At 51.9% G+C, this 15,614-nt stretch overlaps 1 protein-coding gene across 1 annotated transcript; it reads right to left on the bottom strand.

Annotated features, from left to right (window-relative positions):
* Positions 1–595: 595 nt before the first annotated feature.
* IL10RA (interleukin 10 receptor subunit alpha) lies at positions 596–14,908 on the bottom strand. The gene is made up of 7 exons (XM_069555314.1): positions 14,699–14,908; positions 12,161–12,275; positions 11,370–11,560; positions 10,083–10,252; positions 9,061–9,208; positions 6,870–6,991; positions 596–4,113 (listed from the first exon to the last, which is right to left on the bottom strand). The coding sequence occupies exons 1-7, from the start codon at positions 14,763–14,765 to the stop codon at positions 3,184–3,186; spliced, it is 1,743 nt and encodes a 580-aa protein (XP_069411415.1). The 5' UTR covers positions 14,766–14,908; the 3' UTR covers positions 596–3,183.
* Between the last annotated feature and the right edge of the window lie 706 nt (positions 14,909–15,614).

The raw sequence follows: 15,614 nt of genomic DNA, 5'->3' as shown, positions 1-15,614 counted from the left end.
CAGTGTCCCTGGCCACCTCCCGGAGGATCCAGGATGTGACAGAGAGCAAAGTGTACCCAGACTCAGGCCTCAAGCCCTGGGTCTGCTCCACCCGCTGGGCTGAGCTTGGGGAGAGCCTCAAACCCACATGTGGCTTTTCGTGGAAGGAGGAGGCTGCTTTTAGAATTGAATGCAGATGGCTTCCGCACTTATGAGAAGTACCTCTGGGACACACTTCCAGATTGGGGGGAGCAGTTGGTGGGTTCCAGGGACACCTGGTTTACTGTCTTCTTGGAAGGGAGGGGCCATTGGGGTCTCCTTTCAAGTTGTCAGAATTCGCATCCATCTCTGTCCCATGGTTTCCTTTTCAGTCTTCCTAAAGAGCTGACTCACTGGAAAAGACCCTGATGCTGGGAAAGATTGAGGGCAGGAGGAGAAGGGGATGGCAGGATGAGATGGTCAGATGGCATCACCAACTCAGTGGATGAGTTTGAGCAAGCTCTGGGAGACAGTGAAGGACAGGGAAGCCTGGCGTGCTGCAGCTCATCAGGTCGCAAAGAGTTGGACACGACTTAGTGACTGGACAATTACAACAACAAAGAACCTCTGTATACTCTTTCATTTACATCCATTTTCATTATCTCTCATTATATTACATAATTTTTACATTATCATTCTTTCTTCTTTTTTGGTGGCACCCTATGACTTATGGGATCTTGGTTCCCTGACCAGGGATCGAACTCGGGCCCTTGTCACTGAAAGCTCAGGGTCCTAACCACTGGACTGCCAGGGAATTCCTTCATTATCTTTGCTTACATTCTGTTTCAACAATTTTGTCATATATTTAATATACATTTTTAAAGATCTCTTTCACCAGTTTCCAAGAAAAACTGTTCATTTCCCTTTACAGCTTTAAAAGTCAACGACATACAGCAGAAACCAACACAACACTGTAAAGCGATTATCCTCCAATTAAAAATTTTAAAAAAGTCAATGACAGCTACCTATGCCTGGAATACCACACACCTGGTGCGTGTTAAACTCTTTACCTATGATCTCTTTTAAACTCCCCAACATCCCCACGAGGAATTATTATTCCCATTTTATAGATGAGGAAACTGGGACTTAGTAAGGAATTTGCCCAAGGTCACAGGCAACAAATGGTAACAGGAGGAACTAGACCTGATTTGAGCATGAGTCCTCAGTCTTGGTGCCTTAAAGCAACATCACACATCTTATTCCTTTTCACCCTTGATCATCAATAACTTGACACTTCTACCAGCCACTGTGTCATCGAAATCTGACTGACGTCACACATCCTATTCATTATCATCCTTGATCATCAATAACCACGCCTCTACCAGCCACTGTGTCATCAGACATCTGACTGGTTTCCCGAGATTCCTGTGATCCCAATAATTTATTGGAAGAAAAAACGTACATCAACTCATTAACAGAGCCTTGTGTTTCAAGCCACATTCGCATTCATGTTCTCAGTGGAACCTTATAAACAAAGCAAGTCAGGCAACATTTCCTGGTCTCATAGATGAGGAAAGGTGACTTTCCCAAGGCCACACGGCTAGGAACAGTGAAGTCAGAATGAGAACTCCTAGGCCCTCGAAATGCCCAGAACTCTTTCCCTGTACCATGCTGCCTTTTCAATAAATAAATAAATAAACCTTCCAAGGAAATGCTGAGAAACCCTCCCTCAGACCCGTTTCTAGAGGGAATTATTATCGGACTGGCATCTCTGAGCTTTCTGGCGGAGTGGAGGAGCTCTGGCTGGATTCATTGGGCCTGACGTTCACTCCAAGAGTGCCACGGAGAAGGCAGGGCCAAGGATGACCTGGGGAGCATACAGCTTCCCTGCTCACAGGTGCAGACAGATCCCAAACTGACTGTGGGGAAGCAGAGCCCACACTGTCCCCTCCCTAGGCCCAGGGTCTGGTCACTGTCTCAGCATAGTCCCAGCCACTCCTGCTGCATGGACAGGCCCTCAGTGTGGGGCTGTCCCTCGGCCCTCAGCTCTGTGCGGACACGGCTTCCTCCCAGCCCAGCATCACGTGGGGCTGGAGGTGTCACCCCAGAAGCCAGGTTGGCCAACATCCCAGCATGAGACTGAGTCTTTATTTCACAAATGGAATAACCACGGCCCTTTTGATAAATGGCTCAGATGGTAAAGAATCTGCCTGTCATGCAGGAGACATAGGTTCGATCCCTGGGTCAGGAAGATCCCCTGGAGAAGGGAATGACTACCCTGTCCAATATTCTTGCTTGGAGAATCCCATGGACAGAGGAGCCTGGCAGGTTACAGTCTCCATGGGGTCGCACAGAGTCAGACACAGCTGAGTGACGTCCACTTCTGAGAAGTGGCTGCTGGTCCAAGCTCACCACATCTGATCACTGAGAATACAGAGGTCCCAGCCCAGTGCCCTGTCCTGTAGCTGGACATCAGCAGCAACACAAGTGTGGGTCCTAACCCTGACCCTCCTGGGCAGATAAGGTGGTGTCCAAGCCTAGAGAGCCACTGAAGGGCTGTGTTTGGACCAGGACAAACACCCATGGTTTCTCTGGTTCTGTCAGCAAGGTGGTGGGAGCAGCAGGATGAGTGCAGTGTGTGAACTGGCCACTCCAAGTGCCCCAGGGGACTGCTGCTCTATTTGCTCAAAAGAGGGTACTGTCTGCAGATGGGCACAACATCCCCAGGGTTCTGAGTCAGAAGCCCCCTTTTGGATCTCAGCTCCCTTTGGCTCCTGTTTCCTCCTTCCTCCCCTGGAAGTGGCCCCTGCATTGGCAGCCCTGACGCCTCTATCCTCCCAGCCCTCCATCCAGCTGGAGGCTCTCCTGACACATGGACGGCCTAAATGGGGAGGCCTGGCTCACTGAGCTGACTTTAGCCTCGTGGCCTCATGATCCCCCTGAGCAAAGAGTCCTTTAAAGCACAGGACGTGTCCCGAGGAGAGGGGCGGTCTCTGCCCTGCTCTTCTCAGCTCTGCCAGAGTCTGCAGGGCCCTGTCTGCAGAGCAGGCCAATGCCACCTATGTATCCTGTGTTAGTCTAGCTTCCTTCTGCCCTGGACACCTACTGGGCCTGCTGGGCCTGCAGCAAAGTGCCCAGACTGGCACTGTGCTTCACTTCTGGCCCCTGGATCCTCTGGGTCCAGGCAGCGTGCAGCTGAAATCAAAAGCAAGCCCTCAGCCTGCCTCACTCATTTGACTGCAGGCTGGTGATCAGTGGCAGGGTAACCAGGTCTGAGTCAAAACTGCCCAGGAGACCGCCTGGGGCCGGCACACAATCCAGAGGGGCAAAGTCATGGGCAAAGCTCCAGTCAGATGTGCCGAGGTCGCCACAGCTGGTCAAGCCCAGGAATGGCCAGTCCTCAGTTGGTTGGTCCCACTGTCCTTCAGGGGTCTGCAAAGAAGCAAGAATCATTTCTGGGGGGTCCTGTTGCACATAGCCCTTGGCCAGGGCTGGTAGAGGCCAGCCCGCCTCAGTATCCAGGCACATCCTGCATTGGGGGTCAAGGTCCTCTGTTGAGGAAGACTCTTCTTCCAGGCCGCCTGCCTGGGCTGCCTTCTCCTCTGGGCCCTGGGTCTGCTTCAGGTAGCCCTGGAAGGCCCCTGCCACTGAGTCTTCTTCCGCAGGCTCCTCAGGTCCCAGGGGACTCACATGGCCTGAAGCTGAGCCACCCTGAGCATCCTCAGGCTGTCCCCTAGAGTTCTGGACCAGGCCAATGCCACTGTCCTCCCGATCCCGGCTGTCGCTCCCCACCTGCGGCTCCCAGCTGGGCTCCGCGCTGGGACACAGGCGGGGATCTGGCAAGCAGATCCCGCTGTCTGCACTGTTGCTGCTACCCCCACTACCACAGCTATTCTCCAACTCCTGGGGCATCCCCCTTTCCAGAGTGCCCCCGGCCTGGGGGTCGGAGGCAGGGAGGAGGAACTGGGGCTCATCGGTCTGCAGCGACGGCTTGGCACTGCTGAAGCCACTGTCGGTGCTGCCGTGCATGTCTGAGTTCCTCAGCTCCGGAGTCACCTTGGGGAAGGCCTCCTCGTCCAGGTTATGGATGGCATCTTGGGTCTCTGGGTGGGAAAACTGGCTGATGAGGTTGAAGGGACTGGGCTTCTTGAAGACCTGGGGAAGAGAGCACAGAGTTTGAGGGGCGGGAGGGTCACTGGCAGGAACCCACCCCAGTGCAGCCGGGAGAGGCGAGGGGTTCAGGAGACACTGCTCCAACAGACGGGGCGTGGCAGAGCCTGCAGGACAGGTTGCTTGTCCTCTTGGCTTTGTTTCAGAATAGAGTTTTCCTCCTCATGCAGTTCTCAGTTTGACTCAGGCCAGCTACCTAAGAAGCCTGTGTTCTCAGAGCTCAGACAGAATGACAGACAGAATGGGAGGCTGCAAGGAAAGGTGAACATTCTCAGGCAGCTCCATCAGCAGTGCTTTTCAAACCCGAGAGCTGGCTGGACACATTGAGATCTAGAAATGTGTTTCAGACGTTTTTTCCCCCCAGTAGGACCCTGAGTAAGAAACATGTTACATAAGATATAAATAGTGCACAAATATATTATTCATATACAACTGAAGTCAGTTTCACAAAATAATACTTATTGTTACTGCCTGTGCATCGTTTTCTATTGTATTCTGTCCCGCCCTATTCCATGCTATTTATTTCATCTTTTAAAATGCTGGAGGTGAGATACCAAGATCATTTCTCCACTCCCTGAGTGTGACTCTCATAAACACAGCCTGGCTTCAGTGTGGGTCAGTGAACAAGCACAGGACTAGCAGCTGAGGAGGCCCTGCTGCTGCTGCTGCTAAGTCGCTTGAGTCGTGTCCGACTCTGTGCAACCCCACAGATGGCAGCCCACCAGGCTCCCCTGTCCCTGGGATTCTCTAGGCAGGAACACTAGAGTGAGTTGCCATTTTCCTCTCCAATGCATGAAAGTGAAAACTGAAAGCGAAGTCGCTCAGTCCCCATTAATTGCTAAGAGTCCCGGGAAGTCGCTTAACCCTTCTCCCCCTAGCTCTTCTGCCCCGGTTGCACTGGAGTTCCTTCTGCTCCAGACAGTGCTACCTCAGGGCCTTTGGACAGGCTACTCCTGCTTGGAATACTCTTCCCCAAACATTCTGTATGACTGTATCCTTCTTATCATTCAGGTCTTGGCTCAGAGGTCATCTCCTCAGAGAGGCTTTCCCGATCGCCCCGCTTCCTATTAACCTTGTTTATTTATTCCTAGCACTTAGTTTCTGGAGTTAATTTTTGTTTTCTGTGCTCCCACATGCATATACACAGATACGCTCACTCCCTATACCCAACAAAACGTTCACAAGCTCCTGAGGGTAGGAGTTGTCTGTTCTTATTGACCACTCTCTTCCTAGAGCTGCTTAAACTGAGCTGGCACATAGTAGGCACTCCTAAGGTTTATAGATTGACCTATTGACTCACTGTTGCACATATAGATCCCTTTGTATGTGACGACTCTAATGCAACTCTTATTGGTTGGATCTCTATTACTATCATATAGCTTGGTGACTAAGGATGTATATTCTGGAGCCAGACTTTCTGGGTTCAAATTCCAGCTTTGCCTTCTATCAGCTGTGTCATCTAGGCCAAGGTTTATATTAAAGTTAATAGTTGATTTAATTCTCTGATCCACATGTTCAGAAGGAACAAAAAACTACAGATTGCTTGTCATCTCCTTTGGCATTTTTGCATCTACGTCTATGTCCATTTTGCTGGTTTGCATTAAAGTTACTAGTTGATTCATTGGCTGTCCCTACAGACCTAATCAAGCCTCTTGGGCCCACCTACTCAACTGCTTTCCGTACAACACTTTGCATGCTGTAGGTGCTTGGTAACTGTAGCTCCACTGCCCGCTCTCTCTTACTAGATGTCTTTCCTCAAGCTCAACTAAGACACTTCTATCCAGCGATCCTCTTCCACTGCTCTGCTTTATATTTACCCATCCCTGAGGGCAGGCCCCATGGTGCGCTCACCAGGCAGCTTCACCCCCCTTCTCCCCGCTCCATGCCCATCTCAGAATTCTTACTCAAGATCATTGCAGAGGGCCTTTGCCACTTGCCTTATTTCCCCTAGAGATCCTGGGAACCCTGCGGAAGGTCCCCTTCCATTTGTGAGCTTTCCTGGGCTCCTGTCTCCTTATAGCTGAGTCCTTGACCATCCCAATAATGTCAGTTGTGGGGACCATCTTTGGTCCAGTCTGAATCCCAGGCCTGAGATGGGCTGAGGTCTGGAGATGCTGCTCAATGGGACAAGTTGAATTTCAGAGGCTGACTGACTACAAATCAGCATCTGTCAGCACTGCGTAGTCAGAGACCTGCCCCCGGCCCCGCCCCTCCCAGGAAGGGCTGGAGATGCTGCTTCCTCCAGGAAGCCCTCCTCTCAGCATCCTCTCCACGCTGCTCTCTCCACCCTGACCACAGCCCCTTGTCTTCCTCTTCCAGAGCACTCAGCACAGCCTCTAGGGATGGCAAGGCTGGGCTCTGGCCTTGACTCTTGCTGGCTGTGGGGCTCTCTGCATGTAACGATCTCTTTCTGCCTCAGTTCCCTCAGTTGTAAAGTCAGGCTTATACCTGCCTGTCTCCGAGGTACTAATGCCCAGGGGCTGGTCTGCGGCCAGTCATTAGCAAATAGTAACAAAATGGCGTGAGGCGGGTTGGGATTACTGTGTTTTTTCTGGGCCACAACAAAGCAACATGGGCTTGGCATTCAAATTCTCCCTCCGACCCCATGGTGCTTGATGAAGGTGCCTCTGATAACATCAGGGCTGAGGGTATGGACTGCCCGGGAGGGTGTGCCCTGCCTCTAGGAGTCCTGGTAGAGCTGGGAAGGAAGGATGGGGCGGTGGCCTCTGTGCAAGACTCACCAGGACAGCAGGCAGCTTCCCCCGGCGCCGCACATATAGCTGGAAGATCAGACAGAAGGTCAGGGCTCCATAGAACAGCAGGACGAAGGTGGAAAAGATGCTGATGTTGGTCACTGTGAAATCTGCGGGGTCCAGAGAGATGGGTTTGTAGGCCATGGGATGTGGAGGGGTGGTCCCCATGGCCCTCTCAGAGGCCTCTCAGTGACTGGCCGAGTAACCGCCCCTCCAACCCCTCAGGCTACCTCTAGGTCACAACTCTGGAGGCCACAACCCCATTCTTGCTTTTGTTTTTAATTATGGCATGCAGAACCTAGTTTCCTGGCCAGGGATTGAACCCAGGCCCCCTGCACTGGGAGTGGTCCCTGGATTCTTAGGAATCCCTGCCTGGCTTTCCAACCTCCACCCTGAAGGATCCCTCACTAAACACATGGGCTCTGCCGCCAGTCTTTGCACAGAACTCACATGATGGCACACACAGCTGTGGCACAGGATGGTACAACAGGTAAGAAGGGAGGCTCTGGGAGCAGCCAGACCTGGGTTCCGATCCCAGGTCTATCACTTACTAGCTGTGAGGCCGTGGACAAATTACTCAATCTCTCTGAGCCTTAGTTTTACCATCTACAAAATGGCATGATAATAGTGCCTACCTCACAGGTGGCTGTGAGCTACACAGCATTTATCATCTACCAAGCCCTTTAAAACAGCACCCCCATCCCAATCTGTGGTTTCAGTTACCTGTGGTCCAAAAACATTACATGGAAGATTTCCAGAAATAAATAATTGGTAAGTTAAATCATGTGCCATTCTGAGTAACTTGAAATCTCATGCTTCCCACTCTATCACTCTGTCCCACCTGGGACATGAATCCTCCCTTTGTCCAGAAGATCCTGCCCGTGTCACTTAGGGGCTGCCTCAGTTATCAGATGGGCAGTTGTGGTACTCAGTGCTTTTGTCTAAGTAACCCTTATTTTACTCAATCACGGCCCCAAAGTGCAAGAGTAATGATGCTGGCAATTTGGACGTTCTTTTAACTTATCTTCAATTTAATTGATAAATTAAACTCTGTCATATGCATATATGTACAGGAAAAAACAGTATATATCCATGATTTCAGGTCCGCCACTGGGGGTCTTGGAACTTATGCCCTGGGCATAGGGGGGACTACAATGCTTATGTTATCTGATTCTTACTCTTATCTTAAGAGGTAAATACTATTACTGTCCCTATTTTTATAGACTAGTACCCTGAGGCCCAGAGAGATTAAGTTGCCCAAGGTGATATATTTCATAAGTGGTGAGGCTGAGATTTGAACCCAGACCTGTACACAAAACTATTTCTGTATTAGTGAGCAGATGTTGAAAAAGTGTGTGTGGCACAGAGATGGTGCCTTGCTCTGCTTCAGTGAGAGTGAGGCTTAAATAAAACCAGCTTCTAAGTGTCTGCCATAAATTGAAATGTGCTGTAGAAAAGCAAGGAGTCCCTCTGGTCACTGCTGGACGCTGCCCCGACTGGACCGGGCACTCTCCCAGCCCACTGACTGTCGACATCACCTGCTAGGCGTTCAACTTATACTATCCCAGGTAGCTAGATGCAGCCTCCTCTTGCCATGCCCTGTCTTCCCAGGCAGACCGTAAGATCCTTGTGGGCAGAACCACGGACTTCACATCCCATACGCCCTTGCCCACCACTCCCCCCGTAACCCCCCCTCCACCCCGCCAGCACTTGGTTGGGAGCCTGGCACAGTGTCTGCTGACTTTCGCAGCTGCGGAGAAGAGCCAGCTTAGTTCTGCTTCCTCTGAGGGGGAGGAGGGAAAGTTCTAAGACCCCCTTGGGGTCCCCAGCTCCATTCAGCCGAGGAATGTGACAAACAGGAACCATCGCAGCTGACTAAGCGGGGCTGGGAAGGGCTCCTGGGAGCTTAGCTGGGCTCTGGTGGAAACACACGCACAGCTGGGAGGCCCGGCACCGTGACCACAGCCTGGAAGTAGCTTGTACGTCCTGAGCCTCAGTTCCCATATCTCTAAAATCGGGACAACAGGAGCTCTTTCACAGCGGCTGGGTGAGGATGGAGGGCTGTGCTGGCAGGTGGGGGGCCATCACAGTGCCCCTCAGCGGCAGCCCTGCCTCCTTCCCCCCTGCCTCCCTCCCCCCTGCCTCCCTCCTGCCCGGACAGCAGCCCCAAGCAACTCACACTGTGAGGTGAGCAAGACGCACTCCTCCCTGGACCAGACCTCTTTGTTCACTCGGGAGCCGACAGACGGTTTTACCCTGACGCAGAACTCTCCCACCCCTCTCGGGATTGGGAGTTTGAAGCTTTCGTTTTTGACCTCGCCATGGGACTGAAATGAAAACAACCAGAGCAATAAACACGATATCCTTGTTCCATGGCACATGAGAGCCGGAGGGGCTGTTAGAGATACTCTAAAGCACTGAAAGTCAACCTCCTTCAGTGTTCTTTTTCTAAGGTTGACAAACCCTGCTTCATCAATGCAGCCCAAGATCTCTGTGATTACCATGATTTATTTTGTACTGAAATAGAAAAGGAAGTGTTTTATAGATACTGAGGACCTTCCCAGAAGGGGCTGGAGTCAACTGTGGTGGAAAGGGATACACGCATGCATGCCAAGTTGATTTAGTCATGTCCGACTCTTTGTGACCCCATGGACTACAGCCCACCAGACTCCCCTGTCCATGGGATTCTCCAGGCAAGATTACTGGAGTGGTGTGCCATGCCCTCCTCCAGGGGATCATCCTGACTCAGGGATTAAACCCATGTCTCTTACATCTCCTGCACTGGCAGGAGGGTTCTATATGACTGGGCACCACCTGGGAAGCCCATGGTGGATAGGAAAGAAGATGGATTTTGTGGTTCCAGGTCCCTCACTTATGGGAGCGTGCTTACAGGGCCTCCTGGAGCCTCATTTCCCCAGCTATAAAAGAAAATAAAATCTCTGCCTACAAGAGAATTGGAAACCATAGCTATACAATGTCCCCTGTAGTTATACAGTGTCCCACAGACACCTAGCAGGCACTGCCTTCCCTGCCACCTGGCAGAAGCACATACTTGAGGACTGAGGCCATCTCAACCCTCCCTCCCCGCCCCCCATCCACCTCACAACCTCCCTGACTTTGCAGGTAAAGTTCCCAAGGGGAGGACAAAAGGCACTTCCGGCCCCAGGAGACAGGCAAGTCTGACCGTGGAGAACCCCATACCTCATAGAGTCCTGGTACCTTGCGAACCTCAATCTGGTACTCCCGGAAGTTGTGGAAGATGTTTTCATACGTGTCGCCTTCAGGGGCCACCTTGGGCCTGGGGAGCTGGATGGCCCCAACGATGTTACCGTTGTGCATCTCGAGCTTCACGCTGGCGACCGTCAGAGTCACTGGGTGGGGAGACAGAACCATGAGGCTCCTGGGCCGGGGAGGCCTGGGCACCCTATCCATCCCTGGCCTCCAAGGTCAAGTTCTTCCCACTCTAAAACCTGTATTACAGGTCTTCCAACCTGGCAGCACATAAGGAATTTCTGGGGTAGAGGGCTAAAAACAGATGTCTGGACCCACTCAAGACACAGTGAATCTGAATTTTGGAAGCGGGGCCCAGGTAACATCTATTTTAAACACACTCCTCAGTCATATTTCTGTAGTTAGTGAAGTACCGGCCTGTGAACAGGCATTTGGGAGACAATGACCTCCAAGAGCATCATTCTGACTTCTGCAGGGCAGGCTTGCCATACACATAAGAGCACAGTCAGTCCCAATCTGCAGAATGAAAGAATCCTATCACATTTGGGGCTTATCATCCTTTTCACTACTCTCTACAGAGAGAAACTCCCAACTTGATTTCAGCAGCACTTCACTGCTTCAAATGGACTTCCCTGGTGGCTCAGACAGTAAAGCGTCTGTCTACAATACAGGAGACCTGAGTTCGATCCCTGGGTCGGGAAGATTCCCTGGAGAAGGAAATGGCAACCCACTCCAGTACTGTTGCCTAGAAAATCCCATGGACGGAGGAGCCTGGTGTCCATGGGGTCACAAAGAGTTGGACGTGAATGAGCAACTTCACTTCACTTTCACTTTCACTGTTTCAAAGCCCCACGCCCTGATCTCAGGGAATTCTTTCCTAAAGGCAGCAGGACCAGATTCAAATTCTGCCTATTGCTTGTGGCCCGATGCTGACTGCTTATGGATTCACTTCCTCTCTCAGAACCCTACAAGTATACCAATCTGGCCCTCATGATTCAGCTGTTCCAGCTCACCCCAAGACTTCTCTTCTGTAGGATAAACAACTCCAGTTCCCTTTTAAATCTTGAACAACTTGGCTATTTTCATCTAAACTTTCTCCAAAGTCCTGACTCAGGTTTCTTTGAGCAACTAAATCCCTGACTAGAAAGCCAGGTGGACGTGGCAAGCTATGGGAACAGAGAGCAAAGGTCTAGACAAGAGCTTCTGGCTGGAAAGGAGCCTGAAAGCCACGCTCTAGGCCCAGGGGAGGAGAAGCACCTTCATCCATGGAGAAGCGGGTTTCAGGAAAGGTCCAGTTGGAATGCTGGCTTCCGTCCACTGCCCGGACTCTGGCTCGGTAACCGTTGCTGTGATACAGGTCCAGGGTCTCCAGAGTGACATCACAGGACATCACCAGCACCTGGCTACAGTTCAGGATGCGCTTCCAGGAGGTGGGCTCTACTCCATACCTGCGAGAGAGCAGAGTAGGCTTGGGGAGAGGAACTTGTGCTTCAACCTGCCTCCTTTAGGAGGGAAGCAAGGGGCCAGGGGAGAGCTCACATGACAATACAGCCCTCAGGGTATTCCCTCTAGTATGGGCATCCAGTTGCAAGGGGATCTCCCTTGGTTCTGGGGCTCTGAGCCAGTTTCTCTGTGGTCCAAAAGACTCTCAGATTGGAATATGAGTAGCTCAAATGCCAACTCCTACAGGAAGACTTGCTACTACTCTCTGCAACACAGCCCACTTTCTTCCTCCTCCCAATTTCATCTGCAGTCCTTAGGGCTTCCTTGTTCTCCAACTGTCTTATGGATGCTCTTCCTGTTTTTCCAATAGGATGGAAAAATCTTGAGGGTAAAGGCTTGGCTTTCTCATCCCAAGCTCCTAGCATACTGCTCAGTGCACATGAGACTTGATCAGTACTTGTCAACTGATGGATATGTGCCAGGGTCTCTCCTGGTGTCATTTCAGTAACAAGGCAGGTATCTTCCCATGCCAGGGGGTAGAAGGGGATGCCGTCTCCCACTTCCTCACTCATCTCCCTCCTTTCTCCACCTTCCTTTTTGCTTACTTCAGGAGCTCCACTTCATAATAGGTACTTTCAGACGGATTTGGGATGGGTGTCCAGTAGAGGACGTGGTGGAAAAACTCTGCTTCAAACCACACAGATGGAGGTCTAGGCAGTTCTGTCCAAAGAGAGGAGAGTGTCAGTACCAGAGGTAGCAGAGCCTCCCCCCCAACCCACCCTGGGGAAGAGATGCTACCGCAGATGGCTGCAAGCATTCTGCCTGCCTGCTAAGTTGCTTCAGTCGTGTCTGACTCTTTGGGACTCTATGGGCTCTGTCCTGCCAGGCTCCTCTGTCCATGGGATTCTCCAGGCAAGAATACTGGAGTGGGTTGCCATGTCCTCCTCCAGGGGATCTTCCCGACCCAGGGATTGAACCCATGTCTCTTAAGTCTTCTGCATTGCAGGTGGACTGTTGACCGCTGAGCCCCCAGGGAAGTCTATTTATTGAGCACTCAGCTAAGTGCTTTACATATACTGTGTCTCATTTAATTACCACGGTAGTCATACAAGGTAGGCATCTATTACCCCAAGTTTACTAGAGAAGCAATGAAGGTTCAGAGATTTTAAGTGACTTGCCCAAGGTCAGTGGGGATAGTAAGGGGTAGAATGGGCCCTTGAATCCAGATGGATCTTATCCCAGAACTAATGAGTCCTTAAATCACCATCCTGTGCTATCTGGGATCAGAAGCAGAAGTGAGAAGAGACAAGCTGGGTGTAATGCATTCCAGGCAAGAAGGGAGGGGCAGAGATTTAATCTGTGCCCATAGTGAGCTCTCAGATGAGCTGGTCCCTGGCTGTGCCCAATCCCTGTGCCTGCTCCAGCCCTATCCCAAGGTCTGCTTCCCACCCCACATCTGGTTCCCACTCTGGCCCCAGTTCTGGCCTTAACCCAAGGCCCCCCTCTCTGGAGTTCTTTGGTACACAGATATCCGTCTCATTGGCATCTACCTGTTTCTCTTCACAGAAGCCCAAGTTGAGTGGTTGCCCCATTCCCCAGCTTCTAGGACAGCTTTACTGCAGTCAGATATCCAGGCTCAGCCTGAATATAATAAATAGTCCTGGTCCTAGACTGGGCTGAGGACATTTCCACAAAGAGCTGGCACCCTTGGCTCCAAGGTGAGATGTGTGTGTGTTAGTCGCCCAGCCGTGTTGGACTCTTTGAGACCAACCCCATGGACTGTAGCTTGCCAGGTTCCTCTGTACATGGAATTCTCCAGGCAAGAATACTGGAGTGGGTTGCCATTTCCTCCTCTAGGGGATCTTCCCGACCCACAGATAGAACCCTCATCTCCTGCATTGCAGGCAGATTCTTTACCACCTGAACCATCAGGGAAGATACTAAATACCAAAGCCTCTATCCACCTCCTGTCTTCCCCTCCCTCCTCCACACACCATTCATCAAGGAAAATTAACTTCAAAAGCCGCAAACTAGCACTTGCTAGTGTGACTTGGGCAAATCATTTAACCTAGCAGAAATCTTCTCATTTGTAAGAATGCGATAAATAGACCTACTTTAAGAGTCTTGCAATGAAGATTTGCCCATTAAGTGCAATGAAGCATGTCAAGGCCAATGCTAACACCCAGTTCTTCATCTCTCCCCAATCCCTTAATGTGTCTGCATCTGACAGCGACTCCCAGGCTGCCCTGGTTCTCTAACTTCTAATCATCTCTCTAATAATGCTTTTTTGCTTTCTTTCTTATACTGTTTTCGATCCTCAAGTCGGTTTCTCAATTTCAGAAGAGTACATGGAAAGTGAAAAGTACAGTGGGTCTCTGCGGTGTTTGGGTTGCACATCCCCAGCTCAGCTCTCGATCATGTGAATGGTGACCTCATGTTTTACTGCATATTCTGGCTCTCTCCCTGCTCTCTCTGCCTCTGTTCTTGGGACTCCCCACCCTTTCATTCTCTCCCTTCAGGATTTAGCTTTTCAATTGCAGACACTTTCCAGGACATCTAGCTGGGTTGGGAGAGCTAAAGGATAACAGTAGGAAAGAGGCAGGCGGCAGTGGGAATGCTTTGGGGGCTAAAGGAGGAGAACGGATGGTATGATGGGGGTGACAGGTGATGGTGGAGGAAAAGAGTTGAGGGGTGACATGGCACGGGGGAAGAAACAGGTTAATCGGAGAGCTGAGGGAAAGTAGAGTCAGACTGAGATAAAAGTAATTTCCCAGAGGGACCACGAGTCCCATAATTTGAACTAGAACAACAAAAGAGTCAGGGCTGAATTTATGACTCACCGGGACGTGGGTGGGCAGTGAGTTGAAGGGGGGTGGTCATTTAACTTCTTTATCCACACTTCCCCACTACCCCAGTCAATCTCAGCCTGTTTAGACGTCTACAACGTGTGAGCCTGAGACTCAGGCTTGCCAGAACGCGGGAGATTCGGGGAGAGGGGAGATAATGGGTGCCTCTCTCCATAGAGGGCCGGTCAGTCAGACGGGGTTCTCCGTGGGAGGCAGAACTTTAATGCACAGTTGACAACCGGTGGGAGAGGGAGCGGGATGGGCGCGGAGAGGGCGAGGCTAGACCCAGATCCTTACCGTGCGCGCGGGAGCCGAGGAGCAGGCTGAGGAGCGCCGCCAGCTTCACTATCTGGCGCGGCAGCATCCTGGGCGCACCGCATTCTCCCGTGCCGGGGACAAAGCCGGAGCCGGGAAGCTCGCCTCCCGCAGCGGCTCTACTCGGCTGCGACTGAAACCTCAGGCTGGCGAGTCCGCTCACGCCCGGCGAGGCTGACGTCAGAAGGGCGGGGCCTCGAGGCGTCCCGCCCACACGCCGCTACGTCAGGGAGTCGAGCCCGCCGCCCGCTGCGCGGACTGCCCAAGCTCGTGGACCGGAAGCTGGGGAGCGCCGGGGCGGGGTCTTGCGGTCCCGGCCGGGGACCGGGTTTGGTCAACGCACCTTCCTTGCCTCCCGGGGCCTCCAGTGCAATAGAGTGAAAGCAGTCTGGGTAGCCTGGAGGGGTGTGTGTGTTGGCGTGTGTTTTCGGGCTCAGGTTCGGGGAAGGGGGGAGATGGCCCACAGAGGCAACGCGAGGGGCAGCCTTGCCTCGTGGGCGCGGAAGGTGGGGTGAGGGTGTCAGAGCAAATTGTACGGAGGTACGCGTTGGGGAAGGAGATTGTGCTCAGGGAATGTGTGAGAGGACAGGTACGTGTGTGAGCCCTGGCATTGCCAGGTACCTTGGTGTAGGGCTCTGAGCTAAACTTACAGTAAAATAGGCAGATTCCTACCTGCTTAATGTTTTCGAAGGGATGCTCATGATGTCTTCCAGACTTTTTTGGTTTCCCTCACCTGCCTGAAATCTCATGTTGCCCCCAACCACCACCACACACACTCCAAAATCACTGCAGATGGTGACTGCAGCCATGAAATTAAAAGACACTGCTTGGAAGGAAAGCTATGACACACCTAAGTGAAAGTGAAGTCGCTCAGTCGTGTCCGACTCTTTGCTACCCC

Source organism: Ovis canadensis, chromosome 15, assembly GCF_042477335.2.
Source record: "Ovis canadensis isolate MfBH-ARS-UI-01 breed Bighorn chromosome 15, ARS-UI_OviCan_v2, whole genome shotgun sequence".
Classification (NCBI taxonomy): domain Eukaryota; kingdom Metazoa; phylum Chordata; class Mammalia; order Artiodactyla; family Bovidae; genus Ovis; species Ovis canadensis.
The sequence above is the reverse complement of the archived record's forward strand: the minus strand, read 5'-3'. Positions and strand labels throughout refer to the sequence as shown.